At 26.6% G+C, this 13,335-nt stretch overlaps 2 protein-coding genes across 4 annotated transcripts; both read left to right on the top strand.

The window, feature by feature from the left end:
* Window positions 1–283: 283 nt before the first annotated feature.
* LOC105369008 (CDK5 and ABL1 enzyme substrate 2) lies at window positions 284–7,600 on the top strand. Of its 3 annotated transcripts, XM_011508234.1 has the most exons (10): window positions 284–730; window positions 1,195–1,653; window positions 2,210–2,593; window positions 3,059–3,313; window positions 3,712–3,750; window positions 6,399–6,481; window positions 6,549–6,652; window positions 6,725–6,831; window positions 6,905–7,109; window positions 7,388–7,600. In XM_011508234.1, the coding sequence occupies exons 2-10, from the start codon at window positions 1,238–1,240 to the stop codon at window positions 7,526–7,528; spliced, it is 1,734 nt and encodes a 577-aa protein (XP_011506536.1). In that variant the 5' UTR covers window positions 284–730; window positions 1,195–1,237; the 3' UTR covers window positions 7,529–7,600. The 3 variants fall into 3 exon arrangements, with proteins under 3 accessions (XP_011506536.1, XP_011506537.1, XP_011506538.1); XM_011508235.1 differs by lacking the exon at window positions 3,712–3,750; XM_011508236.1 differs by lacking the exon at window positions 7,388–7,600 and having other exon boundaries at window positions 6,725–6,842; window positions 6,905–6,949.
* Window positions 7,601–12,824: 5,224 nt separating this feature from the next.
* Window positions 12,825–13,271, top strand: LOC105359106 (uncharacterized; the record flags this gene model as incomplete). Its single annotated transcript, XM_011495586.1, has 1 exon — window positions 12,825–13,271. A coding segment is annotated over exon 1 (447 nt), but the record flags the coding sequence as incomplete, so codon positions are not given.
* Window positions 13,272–13,335: the final 64 nt, after the last annotated feature.

Genomic DNA, 13,335 nt, shown 5'->3' with positions numbered 1-13,335 from the left:
TTTCGCTACTGCTCGTAGGTTAAATATCTTCTTTATAACAATGTTAATAATTGAATCAGATTTCATGTTCACTACAATGGTTGTTATTTTGAATGATTTTTGTTTTAACAGCGTGTTTTGCTATAGGACTAACTATAGCAAACGCGTGCACTCTGTCACTATTTTTAAATTCAGAGCAAAAAAACAGGAGGCTATCTACATGGCTTCGGCATGTACATTTCACTTTCTTGCCTGTGTGTCCGTGTGCCCGTGCGCGAGCATGCGAGTGTGTGCGTGCGTGATTTTGTGTGGCTGCAGCTATGTGACGGAGAGTATGCGCATAAATATCGCGATATCGACATTGGTGTACGTGAATGTCGATTACGCGGAGAAAGGTAAAGAAGCCGAGGACAGTATTTCGGATACACTCCCCAAGTGTAGGAATTATTTGAGCAGTTTGGGTCATTGGGTTATGGCTTATATTGTTAAATAGTACGATACAGCGCGCATCCGTGTTTGACAATAATCTTCTCGTCCCGTATCTTACGAAAGCAAAGGCAACAATGGCAGCAAATTTTAAGGGCTCGCGACTACGTGTGCGGTTTGTCTCCTTGTTGGTAAACTCAAGAACTAAGTGCGTGCTTTTCAGTGAACATGAATCGTGATCTTAGTTTTCCTCCCTCAGCGGGTACTGCAGCCCGATCTCGAGCTGTCTTTATTTATTCTCATTGTTTCTCTTGAAAACAGACAGGTGATTATATGTATAAATATTTATGCACACATGCTTGCACAAACGTTCACGGACCTCTATTAATGTTTATGTGAAATTATGCCTATATGCATTGCATTTATGCAAAATACACCATATTTGGATTTTGTTAAATGAAAAACCTATGATTAAAGAGCATAATTATATTTTATCATTAGACAAACTTATACGTTTTATATTATAACGTTGTAAATGTCACTTCAATAAATTACACTGGAATGGTAAAAAAGTTTGAGTATCCCTTACAATGAGACAGTCTTATATTTTCAACATCAAATACTATATTCTCGTTGATAAAAATATATTGTTTTTATTATGAAAATCATATTACAATCATGCTTCTTATTTACATGCATCTTAATTAAATATGATTTATTATTTTACTCTAAGTTTTACTTGTGGTTAATAATATTTATTAATATTTAATATATAATATTATTTCTTAGACTCTCGCAGAAAATTTTGTTAACTTGCCATTATTAAAAAGGAATGGCAGCAGCTTTAAAGAAAAATCAATCTCGAAGAAGGTTAGCTGCATTTACATTTCTCTCCAATATTTCACTAGATGGAAGTCATAGAGATACTCGATTGGTATTACTGCCTCGTAATGGAATATTAAATTCTCAACTTTGCGAAGTTCAGACTGAATTGTCAAAACAAAATCGATCCAATATAAAAACTCCTTGGGATGATATTTTAGATGGTTCGTGCGATGAAACTATAGACCAATGTGAAAGGCAAAATGATTCACCTCAACCCATAACAAATCAAATACCAGATCATTCGTTTAGTTCGGATTCAGAGACAACTGTAACTCCAGCCAGAGCTGGGGCTTCTATTTTATCAGAACAAGAACATAATTGTCCTCAGCTACTATCGTCTTATCATAGTTCTTTCAGAGAACGGTAAGTATTATTAATTATAATATTATTTGTATAATTTTCTTTAAAATATCGTAAATTAATAAAAATAAATGATTGTAAATATTCAATTTTACAGTTCTTTTAATTACATTAAACTAGACATTAAACCATTATCTGAAATAACAATAATGTTTAATAACAAAAACACTCTATTATTTCATGATAAAGATGTCAATTCATTATAATAAAAAAAATTATATAAACTTATGAAGTAAACATAAAAATTATTATTCTATTTTTATTTTAAATGTTATTTTTAAGTATTTTATAATTTACAGTAAAAATTGATCTGTTAGATAATGTAAGGTAATTTATTTTGCAACTTCATTTATAAATTTTATTTTCGCAAAATTGATAAAAATTATTTGATATAATTATAATTACATCGCATCTTACATCACCCGTCGACGTGTATTTTTACACATATACATGCAAATATAAACTGGCATAATATCACCAATCAATATAAATAATAAAATCTATTAGAATCTTTATTTTATATGTATGCTAATTAATTTATAATTTTAAATATTAACAGTGCGGGAACAGCTGGTAGTGAGTATTCTTTAGTTGAGAGACGAGTTGGATCTCTACATTATAAGCGAAGAATTACACATCAAACTTCAACTTTATCCGAAGATATTAAAAACCAATATAATAGTAGTAATGAGAGTATAGGATCATTACGATCCAAATCTATATCACAGTCGGCAAAGGCAAAAGTAAAAACATTGAATAACGTACAATCAGGATGTATGAATAATGGAATTATACCAGAAATTGCAAAGGAATTGCGTTTTATGAAAAAACCAATCAATGGTCATAAATTAACCGAGGACCGAGTTATTTTAGTGTCCTCAAAGAAAGTACCATTTTTGGTATTTTCTTCACTTCCTTATAGCAAAGGACAACGCACTAGCTGGTTAATAATAATATTATGTATTGCCAATTACACTCAACGATTAAACATAACATATTAATAATTCTACAATATCTGATTAAAGCATATAAATTTGCACTTTGAAACAGTATAACATTTTTAATATACGCAGAGTTTTCTATGATAATTAACAGTATTTTTCACTTCTCAAGACTAATTTTATTTAAAAAAAATATTTGTCAAATCTCTCTGATATATATATATATATATATATATATATATATATATATATATATGTATATAACGATTTATTTAATTACTTTATTGAGTGTACGTTCAAATTAAGGTGCTGCTACTATTAAATATTCAAGAATAACAAATATTCAAATTTAGATTAATTTTTTTCTAAAATATTGTAAAGATTTATTAATGATATATTACAGAACAGTTATAGTCGAAAATAATGAAATTAATTTTCAAATGTTTAATTAATCACAATGATTTCAGGTCCGAATTACGCAAAGATGCAGGACGGAGAAAAAATACAATCACATCAAGACCTTTATCCGCTATTAATGACAATTTAGATCCATTTGGTTTATTAGGAATTGAACGAGCTCAAGATGGTCAGCAAATATCTTATGGCAAATTACTTGTACCGTCTAGACAATTCCAAAAGGAACGAAAAATGCACTTAAGTGATAGCGAGACAGTTGAATTAATGCACGCTGCTACTAATAGTAATCATCACGTGGTGTCAAGGTATAAACTATATTCCTTTATTATCAATACGTTTATTTGTTATATTTTTCCGAGTCGTCACTCTGAAAGACAGCAATTTATGAAAAAAAGAAAAAAAAATTAAAAATTACGTAAATACGTTTAATAAAAAATTATTCTAATTGATAATAGTTATGTTAAATGAATTCCCTTTATATTAAATTATTTCTTTATATTTATTCCCATTTCTTTATATTTATTCCCATTTCTTTATATTAAATTAATTATAATTTCAGTTTGTTTAGAATATATCGTTTTCTCTGTTAAGTTTTTATATTGCTTCTCTAATGTTTTGAGATATAAACGGGATTTTAGATATTGCACGAGTTGGCTGTTAATAACTGAAAATATTACTTATCACGGTGTGTTAACAATTGCAGGACAAAAACCATAACATGGAACATGGATCATACTAAGTGGTAAACAAATAACAAATTTTGTTTACAATATATGATTATTTAAATATTTGGTTAATGTAGAGTATTGGAATATATATTTAATAATTTACAAATGCTAATGAAAATATAAATTATAAGAAGTGATCAGTTTTTACAGTAATCTTAAATATTTAATCTTAATTATACATAGCGAACAATATTATTTTAATTAGCTATTCATTATTAGAATATTATTAATATTATAAATATAAATATGAATTATAAGATTTTATATGTCATTAATAAGAATATCTGGAAGAAACAATATCAAATATCTTTTAATACTGTTTTCTCATTACGTACTTCTTAATTTTTATACTTTAATGGAGCTCGTTATATCATTGACAATTTTTGAAATACTACTTTCTTAATATTATCGATTAAATAAATATGACAAATCAACTATTACATAATTCTCAAAGGTAACAACACTATTACTTATTTTTATATATTTTAATTTCTTTTAATATAAGATCACTCCTATATTATGTATTTTCTATAAATTACCAATATAATTATATACGAATATAATAATAATTAAATATATAACCTTATATATCAATATACTATTGCATGCTTTTAAATAACTATATTATATATGTGCAGTTTTACCATTTATTTATAAGTTTTATTAGTTATTTTTATAATATCGCAATAATATCTTAAATATTAAATTGTACTTTAAGTATTCTTGTAATTTTTATTTACCTGATAAAAGGAATGTTTTCTTATAAAATTATTAATATTTAAAAAATTATATCTAATTAGTATTATTAGTCAAACGATTGAAAGTCATTTTTTACAGACGTTTAAAATGTAATTGAAATAAATGTTTTGAAAGTGACATAAAATGTGCTCGTTTCATTAGACATTATAACTTTTGAATTTAATGGACAAACCGATATATTTTACATTTTTAATTAACTTCGACCGTTGTTTTTAGACTTGTTTTGAAAATGAAAGAAATTTATTAACATTATTATTTAACATTAATTCAATAACTGCGGCACATATTACACAGAAATATATAGAGTAGCTTAAGCTTTATTTACATTATTAACGGTATAGATAAGATTATAATACATTGCGAAAATGAAATACAGTATTGGGTTTAATAAGTTTTACAATTACTTTTATATTTAAGTAGATTAAAAGACTACTGTAAATTATGATCGCAAACAAATTTCATCTTATTTACAATTACAATTTTAATTATTTAAGAATACTGAAACAACAGTTTTACCAATAACCGCATGCTTTTTAAAATTTTTTAATGGTGAAGGGTAGGCGTAGTAATATAGTAGAAATGACGATTTATATAGAGTATCGTTTAAATATGGAATTTGGAGATAATAAATATGATTCATATAACGTTTTTCATGCAATATTTCATCAGATATTGAGAATTCGATATACCTAGTGTATAATGTACGTCAAAATCATAATTATCAAACCTTACTGGTTTTCTAAAGACATATACATTCATATAAATATAAACGAAAGATGATTATTATTATATCACTAATTATTTACCTTTTACAGCTATTGTATGAAAAAATATTTCATGAAAAAAATAGTTCATAATTGATAAATTGTTACGCTTTTCTTTTTAAATATATTTCATTCAAATTAATTTTACAAGACCCAAAAAAAGTTGAAAAGACATTTTAAATATTTAAATTAATTATTCATTGTTGTAAATAGTCGTGCGAATAATAAACGTATTTATAAAAAATTCATTAACAAAGTTTAACTGAAAGTAAGAAAATATTTTATGATTTACCGAGTTATTTTAAATAATAATATGATGTGCTTTAATTAAAATTTGAAAAATGAACTTTTCATAACAGCTTTAAAGCTTTTAATGATACATAAAATAAAATGTTGATTTAATCTTACACTAATAATTTGTTGTGTTTAGTAATGACACTATTATAAATCATTTTGCAATGTCAATGGTTTAATAATTAAAACATGTACTAAATAAAGCACATACGCTATAAAAATTTGAAATAAATTTTTTAAGAAAAATATATCATATTATGAAAAACTTGTTTATTTTGTAAAATGCATTAAAATACTTTAAAGATAGATTACTTGAAATATTGAATTTTAATTAATACAATTGTAAAGACGAAAATAGTCAATTTTAATTATTTTTAAAATTTTGGCGAATACAATTTTTTCCATTACAATGTTTTATTTGTTTTCATTGATTCTAAGTTACATTTTTGTCTCCATTTTTAATGTATTAAAAACAAATCAACGGATAATCGCTAAATTGAGAAAAATAAAATAAACGTCTAGGAGATAAAATAATAAAAATCACATCGGAATAAATCGAAAATTAGATTCATTAATGGCAATTTTAATCAACCGATTAATCGATTAATTATCACGATTGTTATAAATTTTTATTTAAAATTACTATTCTACACGTTAGTCGTCATTGCACATTTTACGTATGTAAAAGCACGTGCATGAATGCACACACACGCGCACGCGCACGCACACGCACACACACCAGAGACAGACAGACATGCGCGCGACAAAAAACTTTCCATGTATATAAATGTAATTTGTATTAAATAAAAGGAACAAAAATTAATTTGAATAATTAATTATTTTAGGTGTTTGTCATATGACATGACAACTAATCGTATGCAACATGTTGCCGATTCTCCACCTGTGGTATTAGCAACCGATTCTAAAGGTACGGTATCAGAAATAATTTTTTTTTATATATACAATATATAATTTGATTACATAATATTTGTTAGCTCACGAATGGGACGATCAAATTCAATATAATCCAAATTTATTGGATGATCCAGAGCTAATTGCTGGTAAACATAGAACTTTACTTACATTCACATCATACATGGTAAGAATAATATAAATGCGAGAATGCAACTAGAACAAGTTTGAAATTATTAATTAAATACTTATATTTTAGACATCCGTTATCGATTATGTTCGACCTTCTGATTTAAAGAAAGAACTGAATGATAAATTTCAAGAGAAATTTCCACATGTTCAACTCACACTTAGTAAATTACGGAGGTGATTTTAAAGTAATATAATAATTATTTTAAATATATATATATATCGAATATTAAACAACATTAATTCATAGCTTAAAACGAGAAATGAGGAAAATTGCTAAAATGGAGTCTGGAGTTGATTTATTAACCGTAGCAATGGCATATGTATACTTTGAAAAATTAATTTTACGAAACGTTGTGACAAAACAAACACGAAAATTATGTGCTGGCGCTTGTCTTCTGCTTGCTGCCAAGCTAAACGATGTTAAAGGCCAAGTACTAAAATCACTTATCGAGGTACTAGAGTTAATTATAAATATAATATTTATTAAATTATTAATGAATAAGACAATTGTGAATTGTTTGATTAGGCAGTACTTTTACTTTATTGATATTGACCAAACATTTTATTTCAAAATCTTAATTCTATTACTGGTATCTACTAATATAATAATTTTTTTATATTCTCTTAAATATATATATATATATATATATTAATTAAATTGTACTTATATTAAGTTATAACTTGCTATTTGATTTTAATCGTATTTTCTCATTCGAAAACTTCTTTCTAGAGGACAGAAAATGTATTAAGATTAAATCGTAAGGATCTCTTAACGTCAGAATTTGCTGTTCTTGTGGCACTTGAATTTGGTTTACATCTTCCAACGTGGGAAATTTTTCCCCACTATCAACGTTTGATTTATGAATCTTGACCTACAGAATGTTCAATATAAAATACAAGTACCTGCCTTGACACTTAGTATCCATAATTATAGGCTGAAAATCTTTTAATTTTATAAAAAAAAAAAAAAAAAAAAAAAAAAAAAAAAAAAAAAAAAAAAAAAATTTATTTTAAGATCTTAATTGGTTCATAAGTTACATCATACAATTAAAATTTACAAAGCCTTAAAAGTACATTAGTTTAATCTCTGGAAACAGAAATAAAGTATTTTCAATAAGGATACATTTCCCAATTAAGTAGATTATATTTCGAATGTAATCGAATTGCTTATTGTAACCAGGAAGCCCATGTTTTTTTTTTTTTTTTTTTTTTTTTTTTTGAACAATACTAATAGAATATGATTATAGGATGAAGTACTTAAAAATTCTAAACATATTTGAATTTCTATATTGTTTTATTAATTTTTATCAAATCTCGTGTTATAGAGCTTATTTTATGGATACGTACCTAAGAAATTTTTATAATGCTCAAGTCATTTTACTAATTCTATACAACATTGATTAGCTTTAAATAATAATTAAACAATAGGTAGTTATTAATTTTGCGTTAAATGTATTTTTGATCTATAATAATTTTAATTTCAATTTCGTCTTTTTGTTATATTTTTATAACACCGTGTTTATTTGAAATTTTAACAATATTTTGATCATTCATAACCAATTTCAGTTAACTTTTATGTAGATTGAAATATATTTTTAATATATTTCATATTCATTGTCTTGCATAAATAATTGGGTGATATTAAATTACTAAATTTATAAAATTATAGGATAATTTCTATGGATATTGAAATGTTCGAACTGGGTTTTATGGATTTTATTCAAAATACAGCCTTTTTTATATATTAATAAGAAATAGGCTGTTTAAAAATGTACTCGAATTATTATTCAATGAATGTTATGTTCAAATCGAAAAACATGTTAAATTTTAATTTAATTTAACTAAACATTGACCTCGATTTAAATTATAGAAGAAGAAAAAAAATGAAAAAATTTTTTTTTTTAAACGACGATAGTATTTCATGTATCAATTTATACTTTTTATATAAAATTATTCCAATCAGAGTTAACGAATGAATAGAATATTAACTAAATTGAAATTTATTAGTTTTATATTTAAAAAATCTTTTAAATTTACATATATCTATTTTTATAAGAAAAAAATCGACGTCTCTATTATTGATTATGTTAAAGTACAGTATTTAAAAAATTGAATTATGTATGTGCAGTTTAAAGTTAAATTTGAAATTAAAATTTAACATGTCAAATTCTGAGAAGTTGGCTTTAAGTAAATCGATATTGTACATTAAAACCGTCTGTTATTACTCGATCGTATAAGACTTTAATCGCATACACAGATTTGTAAGAAAATGTGAATATTTGCATACCTCGAAATGGTCATGAAAATCTTCTAAGCTACTACGGTTCTATTTTTATTTTTATGTTTTTACTGTATAGTTAAAATTTTAAAAACTGAGAAATTATGGTAATGTAAAAATTGAATTAACGTGCTGTGTCAAAATAAGTCATTTGTGAGCTGGTGTTTTTTTAAAAATTAGATAATAGTACTTAATAATCTTCATATATATATTACTTAATTTTAATAGAAAATCTAGATACTTGAAATATAGTCTTTTTTAAAGTTCTTACTAAGTATAAGTATTAAATTTTACCTTAAAACGAATTAAAATAGAAATCTAAAAATGTATGACTGCAGTTCATGAGATGATATGAAAAGTATTTTATACCATTTTGTATCCAACTTACTTGATTTGTACAGATAAGCAATATTTTTTTTTTTTTTTTTCTTTTTTTTTTATAATGAAATGATTTATACTAATGAATGACTCATTGAAAGATTTATATTTAAAATGCAACTTACAGACAACTAGTTCCATACTCTGTTCGTACGTAGTGTTGAGACTGATAATGCCATCTTGAATCGACTACTTTTGTCAAGATGGGTATTTAAATTTAAATTTAAATGGGTTTTAAATTTGCATTACGCTTATGTAATATCTGCAGTATCTGGTTTGCTGTATATTAGTAGATTATTATAAACTCATTTAAAAGGAAGAAAAAAAAAATGGACACAATTTTCAGTTTCAGTTGACGCATCAGATTACAGATTATGGAAATTAGATGTCAGATTTATCAATTTTATCTTAACAACTAAAAAATGAAAATTTTAACGAAGTTTTCTAAATATTTAGTAATCTACCTCTTTCTAGTCTACGATTGCTACGAAAAATTTTATTGTAAATAGACAAGATTAAAAGTAAGTATTTAATCAAAATATTGTTAATTCAGAAAGAAAATATCAAAATATAACCAATTGATTTTGTTATATCTTGATCGCATTGAATATTGGAATTTAAAAAACCTTCAAGATATCAATTTTAATTTTATTCATGAAAATTAAGAGAAAACTAAATTCAAATAAATTCAAATAAGCAATAATTTAAAACGAAAAAAAATTCATTTTTATATTTTTGCTGTCTGTCTAGAATATTTGTTTAAGCTTTATTTTTTATTTTTTTTTTATAAATAATAATCAGAGAAACGGATTATTTAAAATTTTTTTATATTTCCTAATAATGGTCTTTATTATTTTAAATAAAAAAATATTGTGTACATTAATCTTGTATATACTTTCGAGTTAAATTAATTAAGTAATTATTGCTCTTGTTATAAATTTTGTACATATACCTTTTTTATGACTGTGAACAAATTCATATTTAAAAACTTTAAGGTTTTTGAATATTATGCGAGCTGGGTCTCGTTTTCATTATTATCTATTTTACCTATAGTACAAGCTTTTCACATTATATATAAATTATATATAATTCTATTATCATATATCCTATGTATTGACGATTGTGCTGTCTAATAAATAATTATTATAACATGAATGTTTCATTATCTTTATTTTTGTTATTTTAATTCCATTTTTAAGTTTAATGCAATGGTAATATTATTTTGACTAAAACAATTTATATGTCTATAAGAAATAAAATATCGAGTATAATAAATGAGGAAAAATTAACTTATTATAGTTATGATTTACACAAAAAAAAATATTTTTTAAATGTCGAACAATTGATAATTATAAATAATTAGATATGAGAGAAAAGCAACAACAACAAATATATATATATATATATATATATATATATATATATATATATATATATATATATTAGAAATTATTTAAAAATATTTAAAAATTTTAAAACTAAAGAGTATAAACTAGTTATTTTCCATAAATAACACGAATCCAGTACAGTTACATTATATCTATTATTTCAAATTAATTAGTATTGATTTTGCAATTACATTATGATTTCCTTGAAAAACGTAAAATACTTTTTGCAGTAAAAAAAGAAAAATTAATTTAACTACTTTTTAAAAAAATATTTATCATAAAAATATGTGAAACCTAAAATCCATTTAATTATAAATCAATATCTATCTGGGGTTGTTCTATCATCATAATTTTATTTCATTGAAAATAAAATAAAAATAACGATGCATGGACACTTGCGTGTTATACTTATGCCGGATACACAGAATTAGCTTTATATTATAAAAGTAGAATAAGAGGTTATTAAAATTACGAAACACTTATTGGTATAATTAATTGAAAAATTTAATGTAATAAATAATCTTATCAAGTGCAACTTGACTATAAAGCTTCATCTTGCTAATCAATACCCGTAAATCAAATAGCCTTGTAACGCGCATCTTCGCATACCCTCTTTCATTTCATTAAATAACGTCACATATTTAAATTATTTTAAATCATCGTTTGTATTTTCTTTTATTTATTTTTTTCTTACGTTTGATATAAAAATATAATATTACAATAGCATAAGCAAATGCATATACCACATAGCTGAGCTAATAATATGTTATAATAATATAGAGAACAATTACGAAGAAATTTTGTTTATATGTATTATTATAAAGTTATAAAAAAGTATTTTATACATTTTTAATACTTTATTTTTAACTGTTATAATTGTTTGCGCATACTTGTGTGCGATTATAAATTACAGATAAGTCGAATTTCATTTAAGTTTTAAATTACAATGTCAATTGCGTCATTTTAACTTTATAAGTATTGAATAATCGATAAGAAGATTCTACTAGTGTCAAAGTAACAGTAATACTTAGAAAAGTAGGATGTGACACGTTACAATTTATTTCGTGCGTTTTATATAATTTGATAAATAAATAAAGGTCTATATACATTTAAGAATCACCTCTAGTTACGTATTTATAATATAATGCTTTAATAATCGTACCATTTGTTGTTCTTTGTTTTTGCTAAATATCTTGAATTGTCGTTAAAAACTTATATTAATTTTATTAAAGTCTTGTTAAACATTAAATCTAACATTGAGCGTTTTGTTAGATATGTAAGATCATTTGTCATAAATTGATATTAAAGTATCGAAAGGCAAATTACCATTGAACAAATGTTTTTTATTCTTTTTAATTCTTTTTTTTTTATTTTTTTTTTATTTAAATAGTTATTTAAAAATCAACATTCATAATTGTTCCAATATGCTTTAAAAATAATTGAAAGAGTAAAAAGAAGCAAAAAAATTCATCAACGAATCGCGATAAAATGTTGATGGTAATGTGCAATATAATGAATAATAAACGTGTGTCACGGAGGCTGGCATTAATAATGTTGGTCGATAAAATCGATAGACGATAGATAGATCTAAATGGAGAAATGTTCATGGGTATTCCAAGAGTTCTTACGGTCCATCTAAACATTCAGCTGGTTATAAAGACGTTGAATGAAGTGAGTGCGAGAGTGCGAGAGTGCGAGAGTGCGAGATGGGAAATTGCCGTGCTTAAGTACGCGAAGCGTAATTCATTGATCAAATGAGATTGGGGTGAATCTGATTTGTTGTATTTGTCGGTGAGGAGGTAAGCGAGCAAGCAAAGGACGCATTATCGGTAAAGTTTCGCCGGGCACTTAAGCTCGAGAATGAAAAGTATTCAAAGCCGTAGCTTGTTGTCTCGACCTTGGCTACCATAACAACCAACGGCGAAAACTAAACGGCGACGCGACCTTCAGAAGCCACGAGTCGTATTACGAAGTCGAGCGGACGAGATATTTATTTAGTCGTGGTGACGCTCGTGCGAAGAGAAGGTCAGGATCAGGGAGGCTTAGCGCTCACTCGGTGAGGCTTCGGGCCTACGAGAAGCGCTTCGTGTTCGGCGCTCTACGGCAGTCGTCCGCCTACCACTATGGGAGTCGCTTGCCCCGAGGACTCGGGCTTCTCGCTTTCCAGGAACCTCTCGCTCTGGTGGACCGAGGAGACCGAATATGTGCTACAACGCCTCGAGCGCTGGGCCGCCTACGCTCGGGGCTACAACCGGCTGCGCTCGACGAAGCTTTCGCCGTCCGGGCGTACGACCACGGAGACGCCCTCGGAGCGAGCGCGCCTCGTTTACTGCAGCCTCGACTACAAGTCGAACGGTAATGTGGACGGCCGGTGCCTTGAGACCTACAGTCTCGACCACAGCATTTACTTCAAGACCGTAGGCGAGATTCGAAATCAGGCGGGCGCTACAACGACGACGACGAGAAGGAGGAGGAGGCCAAGCGCGCGACTCGATTGCGGTGATTTCCTCGCTTCGGATTTTGACGACGATGACGACGACGATGTCAACAACTACGACGACGATAACAACAATAATAACGACGACGACGAGGAGGAGGAGGATGAGGAGGATGAGGAGGATGAGGAGGAGGGAA

This window comes from Ceratosolen solmsi, unplaced genomic scaffold, assembly GCF_000503995.2.
Source record: "Ceratosolen solmsi marchali unplaced genomic scaffold, CerSol_1.0 scaffold1, whole genome shotgun sequence".
In the NCBI taxonomy this organism is placed as follows: Eukaryota; Metazoa; Arthropoda; class Insecta; order Hymenoptera; family Agaonidae; genus Ceratosolen; species Ceratosolen solmsi.
This window is presented reverse-complemented; position numbering and strand designations above follow the sequence as displayed.